Source organism: Oreochromis aureus, linkage group 7 (genome assembly GCF_013358895.1).
Source record: "Oreochromis aureus strain Israel breed Guangdong linkage group 7, ZZ_aureus, whole genome shotgun sequence".
In the NCBI taxonomy this organism is placed as follows: Eukaryota; Metazoa; Chordata; class Actinopteri; order Cichliformes; family Cichlidae; genus Oreochromis; species Oreochromis aureus.
This window is the reverse complement of record NC_052948.1, coordinates 61,654,462-61,668,198: the sequence shown is the minus strand read 5'-3', so window position 1 is coordinate 61,668,198 and position 13,737 is coordinate 61,654,462. Positions and strand designations below refer to the sequence as shown.

The following is a 13,737-nucleotide window of genomic DNA, read 5'->3' as shown; positions in this document are numbered from 1 at the left end:
AAACCATTAAACTGGAAATTATTGATTGTATTAAATAAAGAGAGTACAAGGCAAAGATGAACCCTTTATTTACACTGGTAGAATTAGCTTAATGGAGAAATACATTGTTTATGAAATGTGATGCATTAAACATAAAAGATCTTGAGGAAAAACTGTGTTGGCTATACCACATTTTACTGGAGCACCTATTTGAATTTCAGGCTTTAATAGAAATCAATCAATTTTGCAGAAATGAAACAACCGTATCTATTTATCCAAACAACACCTTATAGGAAACCATGTTGGAGTCACAGTAAGCATGCAGCATCTGGTCCACAGGGCTGTAGTTTAGGCTTTGAATGTTGGTGGACATTTTGTTCATGAAGATGCCAATGTTGAACCTCTCCTGTCCCGTTACGGTGTTGAATGAGTAAAAGATCTCCTCGACCTCCCTGTTAATGTAACGTGTCGCATAGAGAACGCCACACGCCATGAAGGTGTTGGTCACTGCCTGCTTGTAGACTGAAGTGCGCCAGGTCTTTCCAAGCACTGGTGTTTCACCCTCCTCTAGCTTGGAGAGAACCAAATTGCCAAAGTCCTGGGTGGTGGTGTAGACCACCCAGACGCCAGACTCATCTGTTGCCAGGTCCAGGTCAGTGTATGGGTAGCAATCCTCAAGATGGCAGAAGTTACCTTTTGAGTTGTACCTGGTTAACAGAGGATAGCAGTGAAAGTTTCTGTCATACTTATTCTTCAAACTAACATTTTCAAAGTTGAGTAACAAACCTGGTGCCTTTTGGTAGTTGTAAGGTCGTGACACTTTTAGTGGTGAGATTGAATCGACAAACATAATCTTGGTTGTAACAGTTGTAGTACAAAGCCCCTCCATACAGAACATTATTTGGACCCTGGATGGTGTTGGTAGTTGGGTTTGAGGAGTGGATCTGGATGTTACCTGAAAAAGGAAATGGAGGAATAAAGATATGTAAATAGTTTAACACTACAAAGTGTCAGTAATTAAGACAAACTACAAAACATTGTTCTTAAGAACTATGGCAGATGAGTATTATTTAATAAAAACATTCCAGGATAACATGGGCTGGGAACCAATGCAGAACTGTCTATGCACCTGTACAGGACCAGCACTGGCACAAGGGCTGGTTGTTGAAAACAGGTAATACTGGTGCTTGGTATCAGTATAACTTGCTACCAAATGTTTTTCACTCTTCTGAAGAAAACAGTTTGAAACAATTGTGCAATTTACTTTATTCCAGTTTAAGTAGGGAAACTGTGGAAAAAATCTCAAAGTTTTTTTTTTAATATTAAAGTGTAAAGTCACTTTTATAAAGGGCGGCATAACTTGATTTTAGGTACAGTTAGGTATTGTAGTTACCTAACAAACTCGCTGTACACGGTCCTTTCCATACACCTTCAGTAACCCAAAGTACAGCAAACCTCCAGGGTTAATTGTTTCATTTCTGAAAAGTCTAATGAATTACCAACTTCAGAGTGATCCCAGTAAAAACAGTAAGGGTTTTTTTTGCATCATGTGGGAGGAAAAAACACGAGAAGAGAGCAGTTTCTTACCTGGGACGCTCACTCCAATGATGAGAGAACTCAGACTGCTGTAAAAACGAACATAGTTGGAGTATCTGTTACTCGAAGTCATCATCACCAGCCAGTACCAGCTCTCTTTGCCTTCCTCTGGTCTTGGATCACGGCCCCAGGCTCCGTAAGCGTAAGAGCCAGGATATTCTCCTGCTGTGTAGACCCTTGGTCCAGTGACATTCAGAAGCCGGCTGCGTGGACACGTACCTGAGGGGATAAAAATAAAAAGGATTATTAACTGCTCCAACCCCCTAAGAACAGACTCCCACTGCCACCAGAAGAGAAATAAACAAACAAACACATTAAAAAAACCAAAACGGACTCACCCTGTGGAGGCTCAGTGGGTGTGACGGTAGTGTTCATTTTTTTGTTGCACTTGAATAGATCTGCCTTCAGAGCAGAGTTGACTTGTTGTCCCTTTATCACCTGCATGGTGTCGAACTTCTCCAGCTCTTGCATCTCTGCTTTAAAGTTCTCCAGCTGAGACAAATTTTGATTGTTTAAAAATCGTGAACAGAGTGAGCAAGTTTTGGGTATGTTAAAAGGTAAACCTTTCAAAAGCATAAATCAGATCGCAGGAAAATTGAGAGGTTTATATACAGTTTTATATCTAATAAATGTGCCTAAATCTTTTTATCTATGTTGCAATTTTTATTGTACATGAAGTTATTTAAACAATTACTAACGGTAACGAAATGTAAATGTATGTTTAGCGTTTATTTCCCCCCAAATTTTAAAATATATCAGATGTAGATTTGTGGGGACAAAGATACAGAGATGTCAGTGTTTTGCAGCATGTGGTTGTGAATCTACCTGTTCAGTGGCGTTAGCAGTGAGGATCTGGTGTTGTTGGGTGGTGCTGTTGAGCTTGTCAATCAGCTGCTTGATCTCAGTCATTTCATTCTCTATAACATACAAGCTGAGAACTCCATACAGCTCTCCGTCATCCTCCTTCTCCAGGATCAGCACGTCTTTGTTCAGCTGGGAAAGACGACGCTCCAACCCCAGCAGCAGACTCTCCAGCTCCACAGTCTGCAGAGGCAGCAGTGATTAACCAGGAATGGAGACACACAGCATGAGAGCTTTAAAAGACTAGTTACCTTCTGTGGGGTGATGTTGCTGTTGCAGTCTGATGCGTTGGTTTCAACTATCCTGAGTTTTTCATGAGGGAATGCCTTCTCTGAGTTATTCAGCTCGCATGCACACTTTTCTCGTGGAGGTGCCTGAAATTTAAATGTATTTTCAAGTGAAATAAACAGAACATCACATTTAGTAGTATTTGGTATTTGTCGCTTTATTCAAAATGGATATTTTGTTATTGAAATGAAGGCTTCAGTATTTTTTACCTGTTGGGTGAATGTGAGCAGAGCACACAGTGAAATGATCACGTACAGCTTCATGGTGAATCAGAGAGCAGAGCTGCACAAAACTCTTTCTAACATGTTTGATTGTGGCACTGGGACTGCAGCACCACCCTCTAACTTGCGAACACTCCCACTATCCTGTGGATATGAGGAAGTGGATGTGGGTGTGTTTGCATTTCATGCATCACTTTGTTTTCTCTATTTTCTGATTTGGATTACAGCAACACAGAGAATTTGCATCTAATCACGGGAAATGACAGTAAAAGCATCTTCAGCTATACAAAATAAATATCTCACATTTAGTAAAGTACCAAATAAGAATTAAAGTACTGAAACCTAAAACTCTGTTAAAAAAAAAAACTTGTGACATTGTGAATCTAATGCTGAAATTGAGAAATGTATATAAAATATATACTCAAAACAAAAAACAAAACAAAACAGATGTCACTGTTTTTACAATTTTTTAAACTACAAACTCTTTTTAAGAAAAATTGTTATTCTTTTTTTTTTTTTAATTATTTCAACTCATAAGCACTAGCAGTAGGAGGGCATGCAAATTTTATCAATTTAATCAATAATGTGAATTATCAAAGGCTGTGATAGTAAAAATTTGGAAACTACCACACAAAAATACACTGTATATATATCATATCCTACATGTGGTAAAGTTTATGCTAAATAATACAATATCATAATGTTGCCTCTGAGTCACTGTTAAACCCATGATCTATATCTGGTGATGGAAGATGCAAAACCAATTCAAAATCTGAGAACAGTCACTAATACATCTATTTTAAAAATGTTTTTCATGAAATTCCTTCAGGAACAGAAAGTGACCATTTTGCATGAAATGCAAAAACAGCCACAAAGTAGCCACAATGTGTCCAATTGCATCATTTGAAATTTAATATTTAATTTTGGGCTCTGTTATTCATGCAGTGTGTTCGCCACTACCGCATTTTGGTGCACAGTAAGCTGTTTTAACTGTATCACATGTAAATGTACAGTCTAGTGCAGACAAGCTCGTCTCAGACAAGCCCACACACTGGGACAATCCCTGTCCTATCTAGGACACATAAGGTCTCTCTTTTAGTGCTTGTGTTTGAACATAAAGCCATTAACATGAAGAAGAGCTGGAAACCAGCCCAAAGACATTTCAAACCACCTGCCACAGCAATTCTTAGATTCTTATTAGAAACAGGTCCAGGTAGAAATCGGGCTGCAAGACTACAATACTGATATGTCTACGATGTTACATGATGAAGATCAGGCTCTGGCAGCTTTGCTGGGGTCAGCCGACACAAGCAGCTTTGTATTAGCATGTTTTCTGTGCAGATGCTTGACAAGAGCCAAAGTTGTGTTAGCAAGATAATAAAGTTGTTTCTTTTCACACAGTTTGCACTTTACTCTCATGCTCTTGTTCTCTTGTGCAATAGAAAGAAAAAGTAATGTCCGCATCTTTGCTCCTTTAACCTCCTAGGACCTGGCGTCCACATATGTGGACATCACATTTTGGGTTGTCTAGACCAAAATACTAAATTTTGCTCTACAACGGCCTGATATCCACTTACGAGGACATTACACTGCCACTGTTCTATCAAAATTTAAAACCAATGTCCGCATATGTGAATCTCATTTTTCGCAGAAACAAAAATCAGGTAAAAAAAAAAAAAAAAAAATTAAAAAAATTGGTAATTCTTTGCTTTTACATTGATCAGGTCCCAATCAGCCCAAATAGCAAAGACAAATTAAAAATGCATACCATGAAAGAGTTCGGGAGGTTAAAGCTGCAGATTTCGCCGCTATGTTATTCCTCTCTGCATACAAACTGAAATCAGCTGATGGTAGTGCAGGTGTGCAAGAAGAAAAAAAGCATGTTTGTTTTATTGTTTTTCATCACTCAAGGAGTAATGGAAGATGTAGGTTTTGGGAACAGAAAGTAAAAATTCTGCACTGTGCACGTAAAATAGCCACAGGGAAAAAAAACATGTTATGTCTAATTGAACCACTTGGAACAGATTTTTAATTCTGAGGTTTTGTACTTGTGCAATGTGTTAGCTGCTACCACATTTTTGTGCATGGTAAGCTTTTGAATTTCACTATGTTAAAACAATACAGTCTTCAGAGCTACTTGTCCTATAGTGGAAAACATAACTGATATGTTTTCCCAAAAGTTCGAGCTATTGAATTCATTTGTAATGTACTTTTTGGATTGATTAGATGTCCTAAATTGGATATCCTTTGTTATATTCAGCGCCTTGAGGCGAGTATTGTTGTGATTTGGCACTATGTAAATAAATTTGAATTGAATTGAACTGAATTGAATATTCGCTTACTTAATTTTTTGGCAAAACTTACAAATACAGGACCCCAGAAAAGAACTAGAAATCAACAACTAAGAAACCCAACAGGAGGGACAACAGAACAAGAACTGTGTTCCATCTTCCTGATGCTACTATCACTCGGTATAGCTACATTTATCACTACTACAACCGTCTTCCTCTGCTTGTCCACCACTGCTATGCTAGTTAGCCATCACCAGTTTGTTCGTCTGTAGCTGAAAGTCCCTCAGGATCTTATCTTAGTCAGTAACAACCACCATAGGGTGTGTCCCATTTTGACCTCAGGACTTCCAGGCCTTATTCAGCACAGATGTTTCTGTATACTGTGCCTGCTACTTGGTTATGGCGTTCCATGTATGCCCTGCCGGCTAGCATCTTGCACCCTGCTGTTATGTGCTGGATTGTCTCAGGGGCATCTTTGCACAGCCTGCACCTGGGGTCTTGCCTGGTGTAATCAACCCCTTCCTCTGTGCTGCCATGATGAGTCCTTCTTTGCAGTCTTTCAGTATAAATTTGTCCAGCCACTAGTAGGATTTTTTATAATCACTTCTTCTATCTGCCGGTGGTATGTGCCATGCAGGGGCCTGTCTTTCCATGAAGGTTCCTCTTCTTGCTCCTCTTCTTTCTTTGGTTTTTGCTGCCTGAGGATTATACTGAGCACAAAGTCAGACGTGACTTTCTTCCTGATGCAGTCATAGTTTTTGTTGTTTCATATTTTTGTTGCAATGTTGTAGTGTTGTAGTGCTCTCTCCTTAGTTCTGACTACCTTCCCTCTCTTGTTTACCATCAAACTCCACTTGTCCAGTCTCAATGGCATTCTGAAGATCCCAGTGGTAAGGAAGCGGTAATTGTGTCAGTGAATCAGTCAAATCCAATGTGTCTGAATGAAAGCAATTTTCCAAATAAGATTAGGTCAAAATTCCTCAACAGCAAAGAGAAAGACTCATTTCTGGCTATCGCAAACACTGGATTGCAGTTCTTGCTACCAAGGGTGGATGACTTTCTGATTTCCTATTTTTTTGTATGGTTGTCACACTTAATATTTCAGATCATCAAACAAATGTAAACATTAGGCAAAGATAACACAAGTAAAAACAAAATGCAGTTTCTAAATAAAGATGTTTACCATTAAGGGGGAAAAAATCCAAACCTACATGGCTGTGTCTGAAAAAGTAACAAATATGGCATGCAGAATTCCAAGATAAACACCTCTGCTAAGCAAAAGGAACATAAAGGCTCATCTCAGTTTTGCCTGAAAACATCTTGATGATCCTCAAGACTTTTGGGAGAATACTCTGTGGACTGATGATACAAAAACTGAAAGTTTTGCAAGGTGTATGTCCGAATACCTCTGGCGTAAAACTAACCCAGCATTTCAGAAGAGGAACATCTTGTCAGCAGTAAAATATGGTAGTGATAGTGTGATGGTCTGAGGCTGTTTTGCTTCTCAAAAAAAGTTTTGCTTCAGTTCAGTGCAAAAGTTCATCTTCATTTTTTTTCTCCAGTGTCCCTTGCAGGGCTCCGTAGTGTTTAAACAAGAGAGAAAAGTGTCAAAATTTTCATGCCTGTCTGAGAAAAGTGTACTGAGGGGTTTTACAGCCTTAAACATCTATAATAATTGTAAAAAAATAAAGCTGGCTACTTTGCGGATTTCACCTATCACGGGTTATTTTTAGAACGTAGCTCCCGCAGTAAACAAGGGATCAATGTAATTATTTCTTTGTCACCTGATTGCTAAACAACAATTGAAAAAAATAAGAATGAACAAAAACACAAACTAAAAATTTGCCCATTTTTTGTTACTAAAACAAAACTCTTTGTTCTTGGCTCCAGACTTTGGTCCCCAAACAAAACCACTCCAATAATGTGTGATTTTAACCGAGGCTACATTCACTTCAATTCAGTTTTTGTTATACAGCAATAACTGCCTCAAGGCACTAAATATTGTAAGGTAAAGACCCTAGAAGAATGAAAAAACAGAGAAAACCCCAACAATCTGTGACTCATGAGCAAGTGCTTTGGCGACGATGGGAAGGAAAAACTCCCTTTTAACAGGAAGAAACCTCCAGCAGAACCATTCTTATGGGAGGGGCCGCCATCTAGGTTAGGGGAGGAAGACAGGACAGTGGAAAAAGGTGACTGAAAATAACTGGCACTGTCTATATCGGGGTGTCAAACGTACGGTCCACGGGCCGGACCAGGCCTGCAAACAGGTTTAATCCGGCCCGCAAGATGATTTTGTAAAGTATAAAAATGCGCTGCAATTTTTCAATAAAAAAATTTGCTGTTCCAATTGCGTCCATTGGATGGTGCAATAGCAATTGTGAGCTAATATCAGCTACATTGTTTTGTCCACGAAATTTAAACCTATGTGCTTTGGCACCCTCATTGCCACAATATGTCTCTGTCAAAAAAGAGAAACGTGGACACAGAACGCAGAGTGTTCCAAGAAAAATGGTCAGCCTCCTATTTATTCACAGAAGTGAATGGGAAAGCTGTATGTTTGGTGTGTTCACACCATGTTGCACTGCTGAAAGAATATAACCTGCGTCGCCACTATGTGAGTCCTCGTGCCGACAAATATGACAACTTTCAAGGACAGCGGAGAAGAGAGAAGGTGAATGAAGTCTTTGTGGGTCTGAAGAAACAGCAGTCTGTGTTTACTCACAGCCGAGGCATCCGTGATGCTGCAGTGAAAGCTAGCTACCTCACTGCTAACGAAATCGCACTAGCTTCAAAACCATTTAGTGAGGGTGAATTTGTAAAAACATGTATGATGAAGGCATCGAAGATTGTATGACCTGAAAAGCGCCAGGCCTTTGCAAATATCAGCCTGACAAGAAACACAGTTGCAGACAGGATTTCCGATCTTTTAAGCGGATTTGGACAGCCAGTTGAAGCAAAAAGTAAAGTCATTTATTGTGTTTTCAGTTGCAATTGATGAAGACACGGACATTACAGATGTTGCACAACTGGCAATTTTCATCCGCGGAGCTGATGACACATTGACCATCACCGAGGAGTTCGTGGAGTTGGTGCCCATGACAGATACAACGACAGCAGCTGATATTTTCACCGCACTCGTCAGCATGCTGGACAGGGTCGGAGTGGACTGGTCCCACACTGTCAGCCTGGCTACAGATGGTGCGCCCTCAATGATCGGGAAAAAAGCAGGCATTATAACAAAGTTCAGAGATAAAGTGTAATCTGCAAATGGAGGATGTGATTTTTGGACTTTCCACTGTATTTTGCACCAGGAAGCTTTGTGTTGCAATGCAAAAACAGCCACAATGTGTCCAATTGCATCATTTGAAATTTAATATTTAATTTTGGGCTCTGTTATTCATGCAGTGTGTTCGCCACTACCGCATTTTGGTGCACAGTAAGCTGTTTTAACTGTATCACATGTAAATGTACAGTCTAGTGCAGACAAGCTCGTCTCAGACAAGCCCACACACTGGGACAATCCCTGTCCTATCTAGGACACATAAGGTCTCTCTTTTAGTGCTTGTGTTTGAACATAAAGCCATTAACACGAAGAAGAGCTGGAAACCAGCCCAAAGACATTTCAAACCACCTGCCACAGCAATTCTTAGATTCTTATTAGAAACAGGTCCAGGTAGAAATCGGGCTGCAAGACTACAATACTGATATGTCTACGATGTTACATGATGAAGATCAGGCTCTGGCAGCTTTGCTGGGGTCAGCCAACACAAGCAGCTTTGTATTAGCATGTTTTCTGTGCAGATGCTTGACAAGAGCCAAAGTTGTGTTAGCAAGATAATAAAATTGTTTCTTTTCACACAGTTTGCACTTTACTATCATGCTCTTGTTCTCTTGTGCAATAGAAAGAAAAAGTAATGTCCGCATCTTTGCTCCTTTAACCTCCTAGGACCTGGCGTCCACATATGTGGACATCACATTTTGGGTTGTCTAGACCAAAATACTAAATTTTGCTCTACAACGGCCTGATATCCACTTACGAGGACATTACACTGCCACTGTTCTATCAAAATTTAAAACCAATGTCCGTGATATGTGAATCTCATTTTTCGCAGAAACAAAAATCAGGTAAAAAAAAAAAAAAAATTTAAAAATTGGTAATTCTTTGCTTTTACATTGATCAGGTCCCAATCAGCCCAAATAGCAAAGACAAATTAAAAATGCATACCATGAAAGAGTTCGGGAGGTTAAAGCTGCAGATTTCGCCGCTATGTTATTCCTCTCTGCATACAAACTGAAATCAGCTGATGGTAGTGCAGGTGTGCAAGAAGAAAAAAAGCATGTTTGTTTTATTGTTTTTCATCACTCAAGGAGTAATGGAAGATGTAGGTTTTGGGAACAGAAAGTAAAAATTCTGCACTGTGCACGTAAAATAGCCACAGGGAAAAAAAACATGTTATGTCTAATTGAACCACTTGGAACAGATTTTTAATTCTGAGGTTTTGTACTTGTGCAATGTGTTAGCTGCTACCACATTTTTGTGCATGGTAAGCTTTTTGAATTTCACTATGTTAAAACAATACAGTCTTCAGAGCTACTTGTCCTATAGTGGAAAACATAACTGATATGTTTTCCCAAAAAGTTCGAGCTATTGAATTCATTTGTAATGTACTTTTTTGGATTGATTAGATGTCCTAAATTGGATATCCTTTGTTATATTCAGCGCCTTGAGGCGAGTATTGTTGTGATTTGGCACTATGTAAATAAATTTGAATTGAATTGAACTGAATTGAATATTCGCTTACTTAATTTTTGGCAAAACTTACAAATACAGGACCCCAGAAAAAGAACTAGAAATCAACAACTAAGAAACCCAACAGGAGGGACAACAGAACAAGAACTGTGTTCCATCTTCCTGATGCTACTATCACTCGGTATAGCTACATTTATCACTACTACAACCGTCTTCCTCTGCTTGTCCACCACTGCTATGCTAGTTAGCCATCACCAGTTTGTTCGTCTGTAGCTGAAAGTCCCTCAGGATCTTATCTTAGTCAGTAACAACCACCATAGGGGTGTGTCCCATTTTGACCTCAGGACTTCCAGGCCTTATTCAGCACAGATGTTTCTGTATACTGTGCCTGTTACTTGGTTATGGCGTTCCATGTATGCCCTGCCGGCTAGCATCTTGCACCCTGCTGTTATGTGCTGGATTGTCTCAGGGGCATCTTTGCACAGCCTGCACCTGGGGTCTTGCCTGGTGTAATCAACCCCTTCCTCTGTGCTGCCATGATGAGTCCTTCTTTGCAGTCTTTCAGTATAAATTTGTCCAGCCACTAGTAGGATTTTTTTATAATCACTTCTTCTATCTGCTGGTGGTATGTGCCATGCAGGGGCCTGTCTTTCCATGAAGGTTCCTCTTCTTGCTCCTCTTCTTTCTTTGGTTTTTGCTGCCTGAGGATTATACTGAGCACAAAGTCAGACGTGACTTTCTTCCTGATGCAGTCATAGTTTTTGTTGTTTCCTATTTTTGTTGCAATGTTGTAGTGTTGTAGTGCTCTCTCCTTAGTTCTGACTACCTTCCCTCTCTTGTTTACCATCGAACTCCACTTGTCCAGTCTCAATGGCATTCTGAAGATCCCAGTGGTAAGGAAGCCGTAATTGTGTCAGTGAATCAGTCAAATCCAATGTGTCTGAATGAAAGCAATTTTCCAAATAAGATTAGGCCAAAATTCCTCAACAGCAAAGAGAAAGACTCATTTCTGGCTATCGCAAACACTGGATTGCAGTTCTTGCTACCAAGGGTGGATGACTTTCTGATTTCCTATTTTTTTGTATGGTTGTCACACTTAATATTTCAGATCATCAAACAAATGTAAACATTAGGCAAAGATAACACAAGTAAAAACAAAATGCAGTTTCTAAATAAAGATGTTTACCATTAAGGGGGAAAAAATCCAAACCTACATGGCTGTGTCTGAAAAAGTAACAAATATGGCATGCAGAATTCCAAGATAAACACCTCTGCTAAGCAAAAGGAACATAAAAGGCTCATCTCAGTTTTGCCTGAAAACATCTTGATGATCCTCAAGACTTTTGGGAGAATACTCTGTGGACTGATGATACAAAACTGAAAGTTTTGCAAGGTGTATGTCCGAATACCTCTGGCGTAAAACTAACCCAGCATTTCAGAAGAGGAACATCTTGTCAGCAGTAAAATATGGTAGTGATAGTGTGATGGTCTGAGGCTGTTTTGCTTCTCAAAAAAAGTTTTGCTTCAGTTCAGTGCAAAAGTTCATCTTCATTTTTTTTCTCCAGTGTCCCTTGCAGGGCTCCGTAGTGTTTAAACAAGAGAAAAAAGTGTCAAAATTTTCATGCCTGTCTGAGAAAAGTGTACTGAGGGGTTTTACAGCCTTAAACATCTATAATAATTGTAAAAAAATAAAGCTGGCTACTTTGCGGATTTCACCTATCACGGGTTATTTTTAGAACGTAGCTCCCGCAGTAAACAAGGGATCAATGTAATTATTTCTTTGTCACCTGATTGCTAAACAACAATTGAAAAAAATAAGAATGAACAAAAACACAAACTAAAAATTTGCCCATTTTTTGTTACTAAAACAAAACTCTTTGTTCTTGGCTCCAGACTTTGGTCCCCAAACAAAACCACTCCAATAATGTGTGATTTTAACCGAGGCTACATTCACTTCAATTCAGTTTTTGTTATACAGCAATAACTGCCTCAAGGCACTAAATATTGTAAGGTAAAGACCCTAGAAGAATGAAAAAACAGAGAAAACCCCAACAATCTGTGACTCATGAGCAAGTGCTTTGGCGACGATGGGAAGGAAAAACTCCCTTTTAACAGGAAGAAACCTCCAGCAGAACCATTCTTATGGGAGGGGCCGCCATCTAGGTTAGGGGAGGAAGACAGGACAGTGAAAAAGGTGACTGAAAATAACTGGCACTGTCTATATCGGGGTGTCAAACGTACGGTCCGCGGGCCGGACCGGGCCCGCAAACAGGTTTAATCCGGCCCGCAAGATGATTTTGTAAAGTATAAAAATGCGCTGCAATTTTTCAATAAAAAAATTTGCTGTTCCAATTGCGCCCATTGGATGGTGCAATAGCAATTGTGAGCTAATATCAGCTACATTGTTTTGTCCACGAAATTTAAACCTATGTGCTTTGGCACCCTCATTGCCACAATATGTCTCTGTCAAAAAAGAGAAACGTGGACACAGAACGCAGAGTGTTCCAAGAAAAATGGTCAGCCTCCTATTTATTCACAGAAGTGAATGGGAAAGCTGTATGTTTGGTGTGTTCATGTTGCACCATGTTGCACTGCTGAAAGTATATAACCTGCGTCGCCACTATGTGAGTCCTCGTGCCGACAAATATGACAACTTTCAAGGACAGCGGAGAAGAGAGAAGGTGAATGAAGTCTTTGTGGGTCTGAAGAAACAGCAGTCTGTGTTTACTCACAGCCGAGGCATCCGTGATGCTGCAGTGAAAGCTAGCTACCTCACTGCTAACGAAATCGCACTAGCTTCAAAACCATTTAGTGAGGGTGAATTTGTAAAAACATGTATGATGAAGGCATCGAAGATTGTATGACCTGAAAAGCGCCAGGCCTTTGCAAATATCAGCCTGACAAGAAACACAGTTGCAGACAGGATTTCCGATCTTTTAAGCGGATTTGGACAGCCAGTTGAAGCAAAAAGTAAAGTCATTTATTGTGTTTTCAGTTGCAATTGATGAAGACACGGACATTACAGATGTTGCACAACTGGCAATTTTCATCTGCGGAGTTGATGACACATTGACCGTCACCGAGGAGTTCGTGGAGTTGGTGCCCATGACAGATACAACGACAGCAGCTGATATTTTCACCGCACTCGTCAGCATGCTGGACAGGGTCGGAGTGGACTGGTCCCACACTGTCAGCCTGGCTACAGATGGTGCGCCCTCAATGATCGGGAAAAAAGCAGGCGTTGTAACAAAGTTCAGAGATAAAGTGTAATCTGCAAATGGAGGATGTGATTTTTGGACTTTTCACTGTATTTTGCACCAGGAAGCTTTGTGTTGCAAGTCATTAAAGATGGATAACGTCATGAAGGTGGTCATCCAAACTGTTAATTTCATCTGATCCAGAAGCCTCAATCACCTTCAGTTTGACAGACTTCTCAGAGAGAAAGACCACAGCTATGGCCTGCCATACCACACTGAGGTAAGATGGTTGAGCCGAGGTGCTGTGCTGAGGCGTTTCTTTGATTTATGAGAAGAAATTGAACAGTTCATGGAAGAAAATGGCAAACCAGTGTTAGAATTTCATTCCGCAGAATGGATGCAGGACCTTGCATTTATGGTGGATGTTACAGAGCACCTGAGCACCCTTGCAACAAACAGCTGCAAGACTGCAACAAAGTTGTCACGCAGTATTATGATAGCATTCGTTCTTCCAAGTTGAAGCTGTTATTGTGGGAGATGCAGCTCGCTGG

At 40.0% G+C, this 13,737-nt stretch overlaps 1 protein-coding gene across 1 annotated transcript; it reads right to left on the bottom strand.

Annotated features, from left to right (window-relative positions):
* Nucleotides 1-51: 51 nt before the first annotated feature.
* Nucleotides 52-3,089, bottom strand: LOC116322469 (olfactomedin-4-like). The gene is made up of 7 exons (XM_031742543.2): nucleotides 2,934-3,089; nucleotides 2,688-2,810; nucleotides 2,401-2,619; nucleotides 1,914-2,067; nucleotides 1,567-1,794; nucleotides 766-934; nucleotides 52-686 (listed from the first exon to the last, which is right to left on the bottom strand). Exons 1-7 carry the CDS (start codon nucleotides 2,985-2,987, stop codon nucleotides 251-253), a joined length of 1,383 nt encoding a protein of 460 aa, XP_031598403.2. The 5' UTR covers nucleotides 2,988-3,089; the 3' UTR covers nucleotides 52-250.
* Nucleotides 3,090-13,737: the final 10,648 nt, after the last annotated feature.

What these genes read in the sequence shown, in the direction of transcription:
- LOC116322469 (XM_031742543.2), bottom strand. Translation starts at nt 2,987, where the DNA reads ATGAAGCTGTACGTGATCATTTCACTGTGTGCTCTGCTCACATTCACC. An exon ending in CTGCTAACGCCACTGAACAG is followed by an intron (nt 2,068 to 2,400) that starts GTAGATTCACAA and finishes AATTTGTCTCAG; the next exon opens with CTGGAGAACTTTAAAGCAGA. An exon ending in CATTGGAGTGAGCGTCCCAG is followed by an intron (nt 935 to 1,566) that starts GTAAGAAACTGC and finishes TTCCTTTTTCAG; the next exon opens with GTAACATCCAGATCCACTCC.